The 18,688-nt window shown below is 36.8% G+C and overlaps 1 protein-coding gene across 1 annotated transcript in view; it reads right to left on the bottom strand.

Moving 5' to 3' along the window:
* CEP170 (centrosomal protein 170kDa) overlaps nucleotides 1–18,688 on the bottom strand; it is a 103,210-nt gene that overhangs the window by 47,385 nt on the left and 37,137 nt on the right. Inside the window, exons 6-8 of the mRNA XM_008590953.1 lie at nucleotides 16,179–16,655; nucleotides 11,434–11,597; nucleotides 10,953–11,243 (exon numbers count right to left, since the gene is read on the bottom strand). Coding sequence (XP_008589175.1) covers nucleotides 10,953–11,243; nucleotides 11,434–11,597; nucleotides 16,179–16,655 — 932 coding nt within the window. The remainder of the gene's footprint in view (nucleotides 1–10,952; nucleotides 11,244–11,433; nucleotides 11,598–16,178; nucleotides 16,656–18,688) is intronic.

The following is an 18,688-nucleotide window of genomic DNA, read 5'->3' as shown; positions in this document are numbered from 1 at the left end:
CATTCTATTTTGAGTCCCTGGGTGATTTCATTCACATGCAAGGCTTCACTTCAGTTACCAACTACAGACAGCTGCTTACCTGTTCCCTCCTCACAGATGGCTCAAAAATATTTCGAATGCAGTATGTTAGCCCTAGGCTCATGCATCTCTTCCCTTCCCCATTCTGATCTGGTCTCAGTCAAAATCCCAAACTTGATATAGTACAAAATCTACATTTCACATTCAGTTAGGGAGGGACTTGTTTAGACAAGAAGTTTATAGTGGGGAAGGGAATGAGATCAGATATCTGTGTAATTTTTAGGCTTCCTCTCTAAAAGAACTTCACACCCCAAGTTTGCCAGCCACTTGCTAATTCTTCCAGGATAGGAACAAAAGGAAAGAATAGCAGAGGAATAAAAAACTTCTTTGTGAAATGGCACTATCAGAGCTCTCTGGACCGGACAAATGCTTAAAGACAACACATTTATCTTGGGGGTAGGGAGTGGCTTTCATGTGCTCTCTCCTACAGTTCCCTTGATCCAGGTAGAAAGACCTCTATTTGCGTAGTGACCTGTGACCCCTCCATGGCCTCTAGGCTTGGGGTAAGAAGATAGCACATACTTCCTCATCCCACTCAAGAAGGATGAAACATGTTCTCAGTCTTTTCCTTTGAATATCTGCATGTGATAGTTGGCACCCCATTTCTGGATTTCACATCTACGAGTATATTTCAGTGGCTTCTCTAAATAATTTTAACAACCTATTACTGAGGTATGGCTTATAAAAGAAAGGGAATATTACATGAAAGAACTATGAAGAGGTACTCTGTAATTAAAACCAAATTTCTGTAAAAACCAGACTATCTTATTAGATTTTAGTTTTAAACTTAAAGAAACAAAACACTCTCCAGGCGATAATGAACTGGAATGTACAATACAAACCAAGCCTATAAAAAGTTTGACCTTGATTTTTTTTCACTAGCATATTATTGTTATCATCATCATCATTACTTAAAAGCTCAGACAGTACAGAAAAATTCCACAGTTTCCAATTCTGAAACTAGAACAGAGAGGAGGGTATGTCAAACCAAAGAATACAGGGTCAACTCTCACAGGGATTAATATCCCACCTACTGAATACTTAAAAAGAGAGGTCAAAATCACATTCGGTAACATCAGATATAGGAGGCTTGCTTATTGTGACAGAAAGTAGAGAACAGAGGTGGGGGTGGGGGGTGACTTAGGAATATAAATACAGTAATGTAAATGTACAGCAAAATGATAATTCGACAGCAATAATTCTTAAATTATAAGCTTAAAAAATATCCAAATCAGTCAGAAATGAGAATTCATCTTTCTGTGGAAATAAGAAACACAGTGGTAGATTAAATACCAAACCAAAATTTTGTAGGTTTATTTTAAAACAACAACTGAAGAAGACTACTGCATTACTGTATCAGTCGTATCAAGGCACCTAAAATGTACTTGTTTCAACCTCAGATGACCAGAACATCTCTCTTCTCCGTGAGCAAGAACCTCCTGGGTAAGGAGAACAAGTTCTCTACCAGTTCGATTCAATAGTAGAGGTTCTCATGACCTATGAAAATCATCTGACACATAATTACTTGAAGAACTATGTAGAATTCTAGCCACTAGTGTCAAGGAACTAAATCAAGATGATTTAAGAGACAGATTTCTTTTTAATTTGTAATTTTCCATGAAAATTGAATTCCACTTTTAAAAAGAAAAATTTCTTAAAAGTCAATGAAATAAATGATTGAGTGTTTAACACTTTAATTTTAATAACATACTTGTAATCAAATTTTAAATCTAAAATTCAGACAAAATTATCCTAAAAAAAGAGCTCAGAGGGGCCGTCCCGGTGGCGCACTGCTATAGTGTGTCGCTTGGGAAGCGTGGCGGCGCTCCCGCCGAGGGTTCGGATCCCACATACAGACCGGTTCCCGCTCACTGGCTGAGCGAGGCACGGGAGCAACACCGAGGGTTGCGATCCCGTTGCTGGTCCCAGTCCGGTACGGGGGCGACACTGAGGGTTGCGATCCGTTGCCGGACACGGAAAAAGACAAAAAGGAAAAAAAAAAAAAAAAGAGCTCAGAGAGTAGTGAACACATAAAAAATATATACATGCATGTTCATAGCAGAATTATCTGCAATAACCAATGGTGGAAACAACCCAAATGCCCCTCAATGGATGATGAATGGATAAATAAAATGTGGTTTATTCATATAATGATATTTTTTCAGCTATAAAAAGGAATGAAGTCTGATATATGCTACAACATGGATGAACTTTAAAAATATTATTCTAAGTGGAAGCTGTCAGTCACAAAGGCCACACATAGTATGATTCCATTTAAATGAAACGTCCAGAATAAGGACATAAAGTCGATTGGGGTAGGGGTTGCCAAGGGACTGGGAAAGGGAGGAATGGGAAATGACTGCTTAATTGCTATGAGATTTCTTTTTGCGGTGATGAAAATGCCCTGGAATTAGATAGTGCGATGATTGTACGCAACTGTGAATGTAGTAAAAGCCACTGAATTGTACATTTTAAATGGCTAAAATGGTCAATTTTATGTTATATAAGTTTTACCTTAATTTTTTAAAAATGGCACCACCCAACCCTATCCTTTTCTTTGCACCTGTCAAGGTAAAAAGGTGATCTCAAATCTTTGTCTTCTTTCTTAACCTTATCTGCTGTCCTTCAATTTCCCCATTGCTTACGAATTTTACATCCATAATCTCTTCCCTTTCCATCTCTTTCCACATCTTTCTCCTTTCACACCTCTGAATTACACTCAGATCCCATCTACTGCTTTTATAGTTAAAATGTCCACTTTCGGGGGCCGGCCCGGTGGCGCACTGCTACAGTGCGCCGCTTGAGAGCGCGGTGGCGCTCCTGCCGAGGGTTCGGATCCCACATACAGACCGGTTCCCGCTCACTGGCTGAGCGGGGTGCGGGCGCAACACCGAGGGTTGCGATCCCGTTGCTGGACACAAAAAAAGACAAAAAGAAAAAAAAAAAAAAAATGTCCACTTTCCCTCCTCTGTATGGCTCAGTTCCTTGTCATGCTTTCTCTCCTTCCATCCCTAAAATCTGGCTGTTCATCTATGCCCATCTTCTCTTTCCTTGCCAAATAGATTTTTAAGCTGCAAGTTGTTAGCGAGGTATTGCTAGAAACTAAAAGGTAACTCTGTCTTCTCCTAATCAAAGCAGCTTTCCTGAAACAGACACTTCTCTTTCTTCTGACGTAATCTATATGTTCTTTTGCAGCTTTCATACTGATTAAAAAAAAAACTACTCTGACCATGTCAGCTAAATTATAGTGCCTTGGGAGATTTGGGATAAGCCAGCAGTCACGTCCACCTCACCTGGAATATGTTATTGTAAGACCATTTTACTTAGAAGCAGACATAATGGCAGCAGAATGCCACAAAAGAACCTAAGATGCTTCTTGTAAACCTAGATCCCTACATTAATGTAACCTAGTAAACTACATGCCATGCACAACCAATGGAAAAACTGAAGAAGTTATTAGGATGGTTGTCTTTCTCAGTCTCTCCTTTGATTTCTCCCCCTTCTTATGATTATAAAATGCTAAAGCTCTGCTAGCCCTCTTTGGAATGCATTTCTCAGGACAATCTGATCTATGCATCTCCCTGGTTGCAATCATTACATTGGCTCAATAAATCCTCACTATGTATTTGGCCTCATTTTCTTTTTAGGTCAACCATACTTACTATTACAAAGCTAAGCTTATAGCACATACAACGTTTTATATTACACATTTTAACAAGTTATTTTGGGGATAGTGCGCTGCTTGGGAGCGGGGTGGCGCTCCCGCCGAGGGTTCAGATCCCACATACAGACCGGTTCCCGCTCACTGGCTGAGCGAGGCGCAGGGGCAACACCAAGGGTTGCGATCCCGTTGCCGGTCCCGGTCCGGTACGGGGGCGACACTGAGGGTTGCGATCCGTTGCCGGACACGGAAAAAGACAAAAAAAAAAAAGTTATTTTGGGATCAAGATATAAACTAGTTTCAGCACATAAAAACATAGGAAAACTTTGGGTGGGGCTGATTGGATTTAGTCATCGATAAATTCACTGAAATAAATTAGCTAATATGTAGCTAATAACATCTAAATATTGACATAAATGAAAAAGCATGTGTTGGGAAAATAGAATAGTTTGGTCTGGGCCCTCGCCTCGGGTCCGGCTGGCTGTGGCTCAGCATAGTTTGTAAGCAAATTATGTGTATGTGGGTGGGTGGCTGTATGTGTGGAGTTAGTGTGTATGCACGCCAATGTATCTTTTCAGTTTTGTTGCTATTCTTGTGTACTTGAGAGAGAAAGAGGAAGGAGGGAGGGAGGGAGAGGAAGGGAGGGAGGGGGAGGGGGGGAGAGAGAGAGAGAGAGATTTAGTGAAGTAGGCAGGTGTCCACCTCGCGCAGCCATGCTTTCCAACCTATGGCTCCAAGGACCTTTTGGCCGGTTACCTAGCTCACAGACCTGTGTGAAGGGGTCTGGTGACCAAGCCTGGCGTGTGTGGGGTCTGGCGACCCAGCATGGCATATGAAGGGTTTGTGACCCAGTCTGTGAACGGGCTTGAAGGGTCTGTGGGCACCAGACCCAGCCTTAGCTTGACAATTGGCCCAGTCAGTGCAGGATTACCGGCAGGTAAAAGAGCCCAACAACTGGTGTGGTTGTGTAGCTACACAGCATGTCACAAATTTTTCTTTCTCACTTATACACTCAAAAGATTTTATTGAGTATCTACTAATGCTAGGCACTGTTATAGGCACAAGTAATGCAGAAATGAACAAGACAAATAAGGCCATTCTAGAGAGGAAAACAAAATAAACTAGGTAGAGGTGAGTTCTATAAAGAAAGTCAAACATGGTAATCTGATGGAGATACAAGAAGTGAATGCTGGGGCTACTTTAGATAGGGTGGTTAGAGAAAGCCTCTTTAAAGTGAGCTATGAGATGAGTATAGAGTTCATTTTACAAGACGAAAAGAGTTATGAAGAGGAATGATGGTGATGGTTGAACAACATTATGAATGTGTTTAATAACACTGAATAATACACTAAAACATGGCTATGATAAACTTTATATTATGTGTATTTTATTACAATAAAAAATTAAAGGAATAAATAAAGTGGATTATGAGGAGCTAAGCATGCCATAAACACAAGGAAGAAGTTACCAGACTGAAAGCCCCTCGAGTAGGAAAATAAATGAAATTTCATACAATAATATAGAAAGGAAAATGAAAGCTTAAATGTTAGGCTTCCAACTGTAAAAAAAGATGAGGGTTGCCTTGTGAAGGTTTTGAAATTAACATAGCAGGAGAGGGTTTCTTACACTGAAGAAGGAAATGGAAGTGGTTAAGAAGGGTTGAGGACTCCTGGTAGAAATTTTTTTAAAAATTGCTCAGTGAAGGAAAAATGTTAAGTAAAAATCAAAATGCTGGCTCCATTATCAAGGTCCTCTCTTATTGCTCAAGGATGTTATTTGATCTCCTCCCCCTTTAGTTCCCACATGCATCTGATTTCATATCTGAGTGGACATGCTGCCTTCCTGTGTCCTGCTTGGTACTGTCCATGGAGATTTTGACTCTGGTTTATCATGGTTTCCCTGCCTCTAACTTGGAAACTTGGATCTAATGTAAAGTCTTGCTGTGACCTTTAGGGTTTGGAATATTACTCTAGGGTCCAGGTTCTTAGCACCGACTTTCTTGGGCTGTTTGACTCACTGCTGTTTCATGCACAGCACAAATATACAGATTAAAATGCTGTTTTTTATTCTGTTTCCAGTCTTGTTATTGTTCTCCTCATTCTGGATTCTTCCCTACTTGTCTGTAGAACCAGCACTGACCAGGCTCCATGAGGGAAGAGAATATCCGAACAAGAGGCATTTGGGGGGAGATATGTTGACACATGGACAGGAATCAAAACTCAAGACAGGAAAGGTATTTGATCTGCAGGATGTAATTTAGGAGGAGGAAAAATACTTTTTTCAAAACGATAGAGCCTCAAGCCCTCTACAATGACCACTTTTTCCCTTGTTCATTTAATGTTTTAGCTTTCTGTTCTCACTACAAGCTTTTCACATTTAGCTTAGAAGGGTAGGAAGTAGCCCTGACAAGACCTTCCTCTTCCCTCAGCAGTATGTGCTTGGATGGAGAACTAAGGAGAAGAAATTGATAGTGCGATGGGCTCTCTGGGAAGGTAGCTATCACAGAGAAGTCAAAGGGGAGGAGGGGTTGGGGAGATTATTATTACCATGGAAGATACCTGCCTTTAATCCAGGCAGTCATAGCACTTTTTTTTTTTAATCATAGTACATTTCCATGTAAGCGTAGATATAAAGTTTCGAGGTCTTTATAAATATCAGGCATTTGTGTTAACATTATAAAAGGTGAATTTTGGGATATGCATAAAATAAGGTTATCTACTGACACACACAGCACAAAAACACAAACCAAAATACTGTAATCCCATAATTTGGGGGTTGGGGAAGAGGATATTTCAGTACCTTTTAACTACTACCAGCACCAAAAAACAAGGATGTGGCATTTCAGCTTAGTCATCTCTTTAAAGAAATCCTGTTCTAACTGTATACAACTCCAGAGCTAAGATACAAATACATGTTCTGCTCATCTTCTTTGGACCCCGGAATACAATGTATTTGGGGGGAAAAACTGAAAAGGCATTCAGTGCTTATCATACTTAACATCAGTGTATCATGTGGTACTGATGCTTACTTGTTTCTTTTTGACTCTGCTTTTGATTCCAAGATGCTGTTTTCCTTTGGTTCTCTCCTACTCCTCTGTTTGATCCCTTCCAGTCTCCTTTGTTCACTCTAATTCCTTTGTTAACCAATGATGGTGTTGTTAAGAATTTCATACTTTGTCTCCTCTTACTCTCTGGAGAGTGTAAGAGAACCAACATTCTCTCTGACTAATATCATCTCTTATTTTGCATTCAACTACTTTCTATTATCTATATTTTAAAATGCCCAGACTTCTGACCTAAGATCCAGATATTTTTAACCAACTGACTACTGGACATGACAGCAGCTTTTAAATTGCCTTCTCTGCCCTGGCCTTTCCAATTTTCAATCCCTGCTTCACACTTCTGTCAGTGATTTGACCATGTCTCTGGCCTACTTAGAAATTTTCAATGATTCCCCACTGCTTTTAGAATTAAAAAGTCTAAAGTCCTTGGTCTGATATACAAGGGACTTCAATATCTAGTCCAATCCCATTTCTCCAAAAGAAACTGTGGACCTCTAAACAAATCCTGCTTGCTCCTGTGCTTTTGAATAGGTTGTTACATATTTTTGGAAAACACTACCTACCATACCTGTTATGGGATTAATTATGAGGTTAATTATGCATGTTTCAAAACTAGCTCAGTTGGCAATTCAATTCAGTATTTATTAAGGACATTTTATATGTAGACACTAGGTTCCCGCAGTCATGGAGTTCACATTCGTGTGTCTCTCTCTCTCTCCAGTGAGAGTGGGGAAGCAAACAAATAAACAGGAAACTAGTGAGGACTGATAAAGCTTATGATTAAAATGAAACAAGATGATGACAGTGACTAGGGAAATAGGGGGGATTTCCTAGATTGGATGGCTAAAGACTTCTTGAAAGAAGGGATATTTAACCTGAGGTCTCCTCTTGGAAGCTAGCTCTACCTTTCCTCCAACAATTTATGTCTATCAAAGCATTCTACATTTTCTTTTTTTTTTTTTGGTGGCTGGCCAGTATGAGGATCTGAACCCTTGATCTTGGTGCTACCAACAGCATGCTCTAACCAACTAAGCTAACCAGCCAGCCCATACTATTTTTAATTTATTGGTTTTTACCTGTGTATTTCTTTCCTACTACACATACATATTTCTTGAGGGAAAGAATTCAGTCTTTTCACTTTGCATCACCCTCTCCTAACACATAGCCTGGAATATAGATAATGTTGAAAACAGCTGCTAAATAAATAATGAATTAATGAAATAAACTGGCTCTCTAACAATGGAGTCAAAAAGGGAAGAGTTAGACAACATGAGAGTTTTCAGGACCAAAGAACACTTAAATTCAGACATATAACAGCTAATGGCCCCAAATTCCACCCCACACACCCCAACTTCAAGAGGGAGAAAACAGATGACAGAGATCATCCAAGCAATTTGACAGAATGTCTGAATCTACTCCTGTCCTCCCCAAATGCTTCTTACGCCTTCATTCTGGCTGTTGTTGGTCTCTGTTTTCTCCACTCCCACAGGTTATTTCAACTTTTTCAGATACTTGATTCCTGGTTCTCTGCTTTTTTCCCCCAAAGCCTGACTTTAGCCTAAATTTGGCTTCTAGATTTAACCACAGCTAATGGAATCTTAGCAATTTTTCTTTGGTAATCACAAGATAATGGAGGGACTTGTTTTTCCCTGTTGTAAGGTTTCAGTTTTGTGTTCTGGTTTATACAAACTAAGAATGACTCTGAGTTATCATACCCAGTCACATCAATGAATCCTGTTCTAAAATTTGGGGTTTCTCTATGCATAGTGTGACAATATAATTTGCTGTCAAAACAGGGAATCTCTTTAAGAATGCTTAAAATAGGGCCGAGCCCGTGGCGCACTCGGGAGAGTGTGGCGCTGGGAGCGCAGCAGCGCTCCCGCCACGGGTTCGGATCCTATATAGGGATGGCCGGTGCGCTCACTGGCTGAGCGCGGTGCGGCCGGTCTCAAAAAGGACCAAAAAAAAAAAAAAAAAAAAGAATGCTTAAGATAATTCCAGACAACACTGTAAACCAGGTTTTGTGGTTACCCTCTGTATCCAGCAGTTTCCTAAAGAGCCTTATCTGCAACAATGACTTCTTGCTTGATTTTCTGCTGGCTTGGCCAGGCTGTTCCTTGCTTTGTAACTTCCACTTTGGCTTCATATTTGACCCTTTCAATGCTAAAAGAACTTTCCAGGATTTGTCAGTACTTTGTGTAAAGATTCATATGAAGAAACTCCTAATAAGGGTAATAATAAATAGAGCTAACATTTACAAACCTCTTATAATAAGACAGGCATTATGATTAGCCTTTATATGGTTTAATGAATTCTTTTCATAACCTAGTAAAATTTCCTCCATTTTAGAGATAAAAGAAACTGAGGTTTAAAGAGGTTAATTTACCTAAGGGAAATAGTAAATAAGCTCTGCACTAGTACACACAGAGCTTATACTTAAACCCAGATCTGTCTGCCTGAAAGTGTTCTTGTTCTTAAATATTATAATAAATATATTACCCCTCTCTGTAAAAGTCTTTTAACAGAAAAATCATCAATCATTCTGAATAAACTATCTAATGTTTCTTAAGCCTTATATTTACTTTTTTAACAACTATACTAATATTATTAACATAACACCCTGACTAATGGGTCTCCAAAAGTTTGGAGTTGTGCATCTCAAAAATAAAAAATTTTGAGTATTTACTCCTCAATAAATGTATGTTTAGAAATTACGTATGTGTACCAATGTAATACTAGATTGTATACACCATATTACAGAAGTATGAAATACTCCAAAATAGAAATATGAAATTAAAAGTAAACATGTCTTAATATTTTTCCTCCATCCCAAAGGTTTATCTTAATCACGTCCTAAGAGACCATTCTGGAAACTCATTATCTAAAATAATGCATCTCAAATGTTACCGTGCACACGAATCAGCTGGAAATCTTGTTTTTAATGTAGATTCTGATTCAGTATGCTTGGGATAGGCCTATGAATACGTATTTCTAACAGGCTCCCAAATGATGTTAATGCTCCTCACTCATGGATACACATGGAGTAACAAGAATTTAAACAAGAGAGTAATGTTTAGCCAAACATATGCTGCTATTTTCTGGAGGTGAAATAAATAGTTGATTCTGAAGTCAACTTTCCATTACCATGGGCAAAACTGAAAAAAACGACTTTTTTTTTTTCCTTTTTGTCTATTTTAACTGACCGGTAACGGGATCGCAACCCTCGGTGTCGCACCCGTACCGGGGACCAGCAACGGGATCGCAACCGTTGGTGTTGCGCCCGCACCGCGCTCAGCCAGTGAGCGGGAACCGGTCTCCACATGGGATCCGAACCCTCGGCGGGAGTGCCACCGCGCTCCCAAGCGGCGCACTCACCAGTGCGCCACCGGGCCGGCCCAAAAAACGACTTTTTAAACCATACAACTATACACATTAACCATAACATCAAAGACTATATCTGAAATGCAGATAATCATCATAATTTAACTAAACTGAGAGTATCATAAAAAAACTTATCTGATATTTATGAGAGTTTCATAAAAACAACATCTGATACTTAGTCTCATAAAAAAACATACTCGGCTAAACTGTATCATAAGGAAACAGATTTTGCTTTCATACACTTCTTTTCTATCATGAAAGACAATGGTGAATGCAAATTAAGAAAATAAAGTAAGTATAAAGGACAAAACTAATTAAAACATGTATTATAATCTGCTTCCTCCATGAAATCAGTAGGCAGGAAACCTGTGGTTAACTATTATTGGTTAATATTTATATCTATGTTAACAGAATTACAGCAATCTGTTTGTTGGGTTCTTCTTTTTTTTTTTTTAAGTTTCTAAATAAATGCAAAGTGAGAATGTCCAAAGTATACTATTTTTAAACCCTATCTTAAATATACACAGCTTTAAAATATCTAAACAGTTTAAATGTACATGATTCATGCATGAAACTCAAGCAAATTCAGAATATAAAGCAAAATCAAATCAGAAAGCATTTTGCTCTTATCGTTAGACTTGCAACTCCCTAACAAAATTCTGAAGTTCCAATACTTTAGGAGAACATTTCACGTTGACTCTCCAATCACTTCCAACAGTCAAATACACCACAAAATAACTAACACATCATACTCAAATTTCGATTATTTACCTTGTCAATCATTTTTCTTGCTTCCACTTCCTCACTGTTGGGATTCTCTAACTCAATGGTATAAGTACCCTTGTCACTTTGATCATCATCATTATCCTTTTCAGAAGTAGAAGTAGTTTGATTTTTTAACATTTTATCCATCTCCTGGCTTGGTCTGTGCCCAAGACTCCCTGAACTTCTTAATAATGCTGTTTGTAGGAAGGGTATTGACATCGATGGCTCCTCTGATTTCTGTTTTAACAATTTCCCATGTAGAACACCATGCCCCCCTCTGTGATGCGCAGAGCTAGTCTGTAAAGACAAAGAAACCACCTTGGCATCTGCTGTTGGAGATTTTGCTTTTTCAGGTTTTGTATGTGGTGTTGAATAAGTAGTTTCCTGACACAAGAAGTTTCCCCACACTTTGAGTAAAAGAATATGACCTTCTTTTTCTGGGACTGTCTTCATCAAAGAATGCAATCATAAAAGCAGTTTGACTTACAACAGCTTGGTCTTGATGCTTTTCAGTAGCCTGGGCCTTCTGTAGCTTTTTCTGTTCTGAATGGTGGCGCCTCAAGTGCTCCTCAAGAGTTGCACGTTTGCTACAGCGCCTGTGAGCCCCAGCGTTCTCCGAATCGCTCTGTGTCCCATCATCATGTTTATTTCCTGGGCACACACACAAAAAAACCGCATAATAGAGAAAGAAAAAATCCCATGTAGAAAATTAGAAGCACATACAAAAGTGTCATTTGTTTTGTCTCTCTCTCCCTTTTCAATCCAAAGTCATATGTTCTTTTCAGTAACAGGCTCTGCAAACTTCTCTCAATTGCAATGGATACATTCAAATTTTATCAACCAACAATGAGGTCCTTTATAAACAACTGAATAGGATTGCTTTTCTCCACATTTTAACTTTATAATGATTCATCGATTTCTTAACAGATAAATAAATGATGCTCTATCATCTGTGATGGTTTGTATTCATAATATCAATAAACATTAATTCTGTCTTCAAACCTTACACTTTATTTAACAATCAAAAATTTGACTCTAGCATTAGAAAGAAAGAAAACAAGAAAAAGGGTGATATTACGGAAATACTGCTACGCAGGAAAATAGAACACAAATACCATAAAAATATGATGAATCTTAATTTTTGGTGATGTTCAATACTTTCAAAAGTTCAACACACCTTTCCTTTTTAATATAAAGATTCAAATTTGTAGATTCCACTAATTACTGCAGAATTTTTTCCAAATGACTTTGTAGCCACGAGAATTTCTGAAAATTTCATTTATGCTTTAAACTCTGGTGGCTTCAAAGAGCTAAATAAAGCATGCTAACGGTCATATCAAGGAAAAGAGTAGCCTATGAAATCCCTACATAAATCTAAAGCACCTACTGGGCAAACAGCATGGTGCTAAATATAATCAGATGTCTCTTCCATAAAGCACATAGAGTCAAGTTAAAATATATTTGAATTTCAAAACATCTACTTCCTAACAAAGGTTTTTCTATATTGGAGCAAATAAAAATCACTATGTAGTTACCCTTCATAGTTCTGTTAGGAATTGGATGTGACATTATGAAAATTACTTGATTTTTCACTGATTTAGAATAATAATTACACTAGAAAAAATAGTCAAATAATTATTATATTATTATAGCATGAAATTGTTAAAAAGTCAAGAGTTATTCTATGCATGTTTTAGATGGAATCACAAATCGGGACTTAAATCAGGGCTTCCTCAGAAGCTATAAATGAATCTAGTCAACCAGATATATTCTGATGCTACCAGGACTAAATCTGACTTCCCCTGCACTACAAATTTTAATGTGAACCCCTCCTGAATAATATGGGACTGAAAAAGATAATAATCAAAAATGAAAGACTTGGGGGGTGGAAGGAGCAAAAGACATATGTCTAGGGAAAAAGTTGAGTTTTAATGCTCATAGGTCTGTTCCTAATGAATTTAGAGGTTACAAACTGGTGCTAATAATTTAACACAAGAGGACTGGCTATAAAAATGTGGTACATAAAAGGAGTGAGAAGATTCAGAAGACAGAATGTCAGACAACACAGAAAAGGGTGACATTTTGGAAAAGTAATACGCAAGGGAGTGAATAATACTAAATGAAGGGGTTTGGGAGACCATTACCACCAAAATGATATTAATACTTATAAAATAATCAATATCATAAAAATCAGATACAACAACAAATCTGAAAATCTTCAAATTGTTAACTATTCAAAAAGTAAAAGTAAAAAGAAAAAGATAATTAATTAATGGAAACCCTGCCTCAGGTAATTAAGTTAGGAATCATGGATAGCAGATAGAAAGCAAAACCCAAACAAAACCACTAATTCAAATACAAAATTCATAAAAGAGATGGCATTTTACAACCTATTTCATGTTGAACTGAATATATTCAAAAGGAATCCAGTTTGTAAGAGCTGGAAAAAAACTGAACTTTAACATTTCCTTAATAGTAAGAACAAATGACCCATATCACATACATAATCACAAATTTTAATGAAATACCATCTTTTACAGAATTTAATTCTTGTCCTAACATAAAATTTGGCACTTAGTGGTGTCAGGCCCTTTCAAGTTTCTTTCCTATAACTTCTAGTTTAACCTCTTATAGATTAGCCATTCTTTTTTAGAAAATTATTATCCCTTCTTGTATTTGTCAGTGTTACACAAAGTGGGACATCTTGGATCTGAGCTGCAATTTTCTGTTTTTCCTCAACAAAAACATCACTAGGAAACTCTCCTCACCAAGTTTCTTTCTTTCTCTTTTGCGTACTATTAACCATGCCTAAATATGTCAAAGTTCTTTTAATATTTTTTAGGGTAGGTTAGCTGTACCAAGTCAGTAGCTGTGGCCAAAAGAAGTTGCAACTCTCCTAAAGGGTAAAAGTGTATGGGCTTTGTGAACATTATTTTCCTCACTGTCCCAAAGCGCGTGCACTTTACTCTTGTAGGAGCAAGGATTTTGTTTTGTTTTGTTTTGCCTACTTTCAATTTTTTGATCTAAACAGTTGCTGAAAGTCTAATTTTAATAAGATTGTTACTGCTATAATTACATTTATTTAGAGTCTGGGCACATACTTTTGATATCCTCAATTGTGAAAAATTGTTATCTAATGATGGTAGCTCTGACTTTTGAGAAAGTCAAATGTCATTCATAATTATGTCCAGAGAAGTAAAATAAAATCTATCTTGGATCAAAAATTAGTTACTTTCACAACAACATTTTCTTAGATGGCTTGTAAAATGGTCTAAAGGAAAATCCAAACAAAAGAAAGGCTCGAAGCAATGGTACCATATTGAAATATATCTCTACGTATAAATCAACTTTGAAGGACAATAGTAATTTGATTATACAATTTCTGGTAAAGTTTTTTAAATATCTAATCATTAAAGTATAGATACAGTGTGCATGTAGACATTAATGTCTCTATTCAGAATTAGGCTCACAGGGCCGGCCTGTGGCTCACTCGGGAGAGTGCGGTGCTGATAACACCAAGGCCCCGGGTTCGAATCCCATATAGGGATGGCCGGTTCGCTCACTGGCTGAGCGTGGTGCTGACAACACCAAGTCAAGGGTTAAGATCCCCTTACCGGTCATCTTTAAAAAAAAAAAAAAAAGAATTAGGCTCACAAATGGGCCTTGTTCAAGAGCAGAGAATGTCTTGAAAGGATGACTTAAAGATTACTGCTATTATAGAAAACAGATAATGACTAAAAGTTACAATATAAAAGGGTTTAATAAAGGTATTTTTAAAATTATATCTCTTAAAAGGATCTTTTAGTTCATTTTTTGTATATTTGTTAAGAGTGGTTTAAAAAAAGACATTTTTAAATTTTCAAGGTTCATACTGCCTTTCGTATTATACTAGGATATCAATATTATTTATCCAATTCATATAAATGGTCAGTTTACAAATGAGCATCTTTCATTTGTGAGCTTTAACCTATATATACGTATACAGGTCTCAATTATGTATTAATATTGTCTAATAAAAGATCATGATTACATCTCAAAAGTATATATGCCTGGTAACTGCTGATGACTATAATTAAATATTGTAATAGGCCCCAACAAAGAATTTGGTAATCACATCGACTCACTATCCTGAAATGTCTTAGAAGCAAACCAGAAATAATTATAAGACTACTATTTCTTCATTACTTGATTAGAATCCCAGGGCATAAGGTATGAGTTAAGCCAGGATCAGTCTTGTCAGTGACAGTGAAGTCATTCATTGTTTACTCTAATTACTGAGTACCTGTCACATGCTCAAGTCCCCTATGAAGTATTGGGGATACAAAGTAAATAATATATGGTCTCTGACCTAAAAGAACATTTTTATAAAGCCCATTAATTCCTAATATAGTGACAGATGGTCAGATTATCATGCAATCGCAATCTGTTCAAAATCACTTCCTTGATAGATACCTGTCCAATAAAAATAAGGAGAGCAACACAAATCGGTATTCTATTAATTACAAAATAAACTGGTAAAACTTATGGTAAAAAAACTGATCAGCTGATACCTCCAGGTACAGGTATAAAGATTTTACTAATTTTGGTCAAGTGCTATACTAATAAAGCATATATAATAACTATTTCACAAATGAACATCCAACTATGATAATGATAAAGTCTTAATACTGAAACATTTTTAAATTAAATCAATAAATTCCTAGTAAATATTTCTAAACCAAAAATCTTTGCTTAATGAGTAAATGCTGAGAATGGTCTTAAGCAAACCATCAACAATGTGACTATATTACCCAAGTGGAACTTTTGGCCCATACATGGCTGAAAATGTCTTTCAAAATCTAGATACTGACATTTTACTAAAAGTATAACAGAGAGTAGAACTGAAACTATCTTCTCCTTGAATCAAGAAAATGATAGGAATTGTCTTCTAGGGAATTCCACTGGTGAACTGAATAAACTTCATATTTCCACAAGAAAAAGAAATGTATTTAGTGGTAAATATAAATTCACAAAACCAATGTGGTTTTAGCAAGAAAATGAAAAAAGACTATTTTAAATGAGTAAGGTGGGCATGGGCAATGTGGCTTGCTTTTGTGCTTTAAAATTAAATGTAAACTTTGAAAAAGTAGATGCTTTCTATCATATAATTATCTAACAGTAGTTTGGTAACTGTGAGGGCTGAATTTTCTTTATCATAGAATAGGAAGTTCTGAAATGATCAATTCACTTTACCTTTTAACCTTTTCAAGTACACTGGAACATCACTTTTAATACTTTTGCAATCCTCTTCTGTTCTTTCCCATACCATTTGTGGAGGGTTGTTCTGTGCTAGCCAGTCAGCGACTTTGTTTTCTGGTGCCATCATTCCTGTTTGAATCCCCGGCAAGTCTTGAGTTCCAGGAGAAGACTTCTTTGATTTGTGGCGCTGATCAGAAGTAAATTTTGTCACATGGTCTCTAATAGTTACCTTCCCTGGGGTACTGTCATCAAATTCAATGGTAAATGAAGCATGCCCTGCACCTGCTGTATGGGAACTTGGTGTGTCTTTTGTTGGGATTTCATGAATAGTGCTCTCTGTTATTTGTGATGGTGGCTGAAATTCTTTTGTAGGGATTTCAAAATAACTTGGTTCCCTACAGAAAGGAAAAAGTACTTCTTCATTTGCAGCTGCAGATTGTTCATCAACTTGCTTGGCATCTATGCTGCACCCTAATGAGAAAAATAAGAGAAAATTCAAAATATTTGGGAGCTTCTTGAGGGAGTTTGATAACGGCCATTTGTATTAATCCATGAGAATTAGAAGGCAGACCACAGTCTGGATGAAAAATAAAGATTTTTATGTTATAGGAAAAATGTTACAGAGAATAAAGAATCTTGATTATAAACATGACATTCAATTCCAATAGGAGATGCAAGATAAGCAGTGGCAATGGACAGGACAGGAAAGCAGTTAAGAGATGGGTGCATGGCTAGGTCCATACTTTTCCCAACTTGGATCTAGAAATCATCAAGGTGTAAAAGAACTGAAATCAAATGCAGATGGAGATGCATGTTCAATGTATATATCTACAGTGAAAGAAAAAGCATGAATTTCCTTATCAAGGCAGCAGGATGAAATATCTATAAATGCACGTAGAGCTCCCAAGGAGAACAGGTGCTCAAATGAGTATATGAACATGAAGTAAACATGTGAGCACTGTTCTAGAAGTCATGATTCCACTTACCATTCTTCACCAGTACTTTTAGAATGACACAAATAATATTACTGATGTGTAATCCTTGCAAGTAGATAGATACATTTTATGAAGACTAAAAGAGTGGTTAAAGATAAAACATGCAGTTTGCTTGCAGCACTGCAATCCAAGCAGCAGTGTAAAAGAAATAAGGTAAAAATAGAAAATTCAGTTGACAGCCAATAACTCCGGAAGAAAATTAGTTTACATTTCTATATAGCAGAATGTGCAGAAGAGTCAAAAATCCTTGGAGGAAAGCTGAATTGTAAACCTCAGATTAACAACAAGAGTTGGCAGAAGGAGCAAGCAACTCTGGAACACTATCACTATTCTTCTGTTGCCTCAGAAATGAATATGAAGGCATAAAAATAGACACGTTTGTAAATAAAATAGATAAAGGCATATATAAATGAAAAGGACAACTAAAATGCTTTATTTTAAGTATGTTATTAGAAAATGCAAATGTAAAAGAAAGAAATTAAATATGAAATGGTTAATGGACACAAAACAGCTAGATAGGAAAAAAAAAGTTCTATAGGTGCACAGTCGAAATACACAACTATAATTAACAATAATTTATTGCACGTTATCAACTATAATTAACAATAATTTATTGCATGTTATCAAACAGCTAGAAGAGACTGAATGTCCCCATCACAAAGAAATGATTGTTTTGTAATTATGAAAATGCTATTACCTTGATTTGATCATCACACATTTTATACACATATTGAAATATAACTCTGAATCTCACAAATATGTATAACCAATGTTTCAATAAAAAAATGATAAAATAAAAAAATAAATGAACTACCCTGTTGTTGAGGAAGCAAAAGAACCGTGTCTATCATCAAGATGGTGAAGAGTGAGTTCAAATGAAATTTCCCTAAAGCTCAAAAATTTAAATAGACTGATAGAAAAGTCATTTACTGACAATTTATTAGGAGGAAAAGGCAATACACAGAGACTAGGTTGTTTACAATAATTTTCTAATTAAGTTAAGTATTTGATCTTTTGAAACATCTTTTCAAATATTAGATCTTCGGATTCATCAGGTGCTATCACTGATTTCATAAGCGTACTCTGAATACGAAATAATCATAAAACTGTCCCCCTTTAGGTTACAGAAGAACGGGACAATAATATCCCTGTAATCAAATGTGTAGGACATGGTATAGAAGACATCAAGCTCCATTTCCACAAAACAGTAATAATAATAATAATAATAATAATAATAATAATAATAATAATAATAATAATAATAATAATAATAATAATAATAATAAACTGTCAAAATAAATCTAAACTGAAGGCAAAGAAAATACCTAACAACAATTTTCAACATAAAAATTAGCCTTTTTAGGGCCGGCCCGGTGGCGCACTGCTATAGTGCGCCGCTTGGGAAGCGTGGCGGCGCTCCCGCCGAGGGTTCGGATCCCACATACAGACCAGTTCCCGCTCACTGGCTGAGCGAGGTGCGGGAGCAACACCGAGGGTTACGATCCCGTT

Source organism: Galeopterus variegatus, unplaced genomic scaffold, assembly GCF_000696425.1.
Source record: "Galeopterus variegatus unplaced genomic scaffold, G_variegatus-3.0.2 Scaffold6496, whole genome shotgun sequence".
Classification (NCBI taxonomy): Eukaryota; Metazoa; Chordata; class Mammalia; order Dermoptera; family Cynocephalidae; genus Galeopterus; species Galeopterus variegatus.
This window is presented reverse-complemented; position numbering and strand designations above follow the sequence as displayed.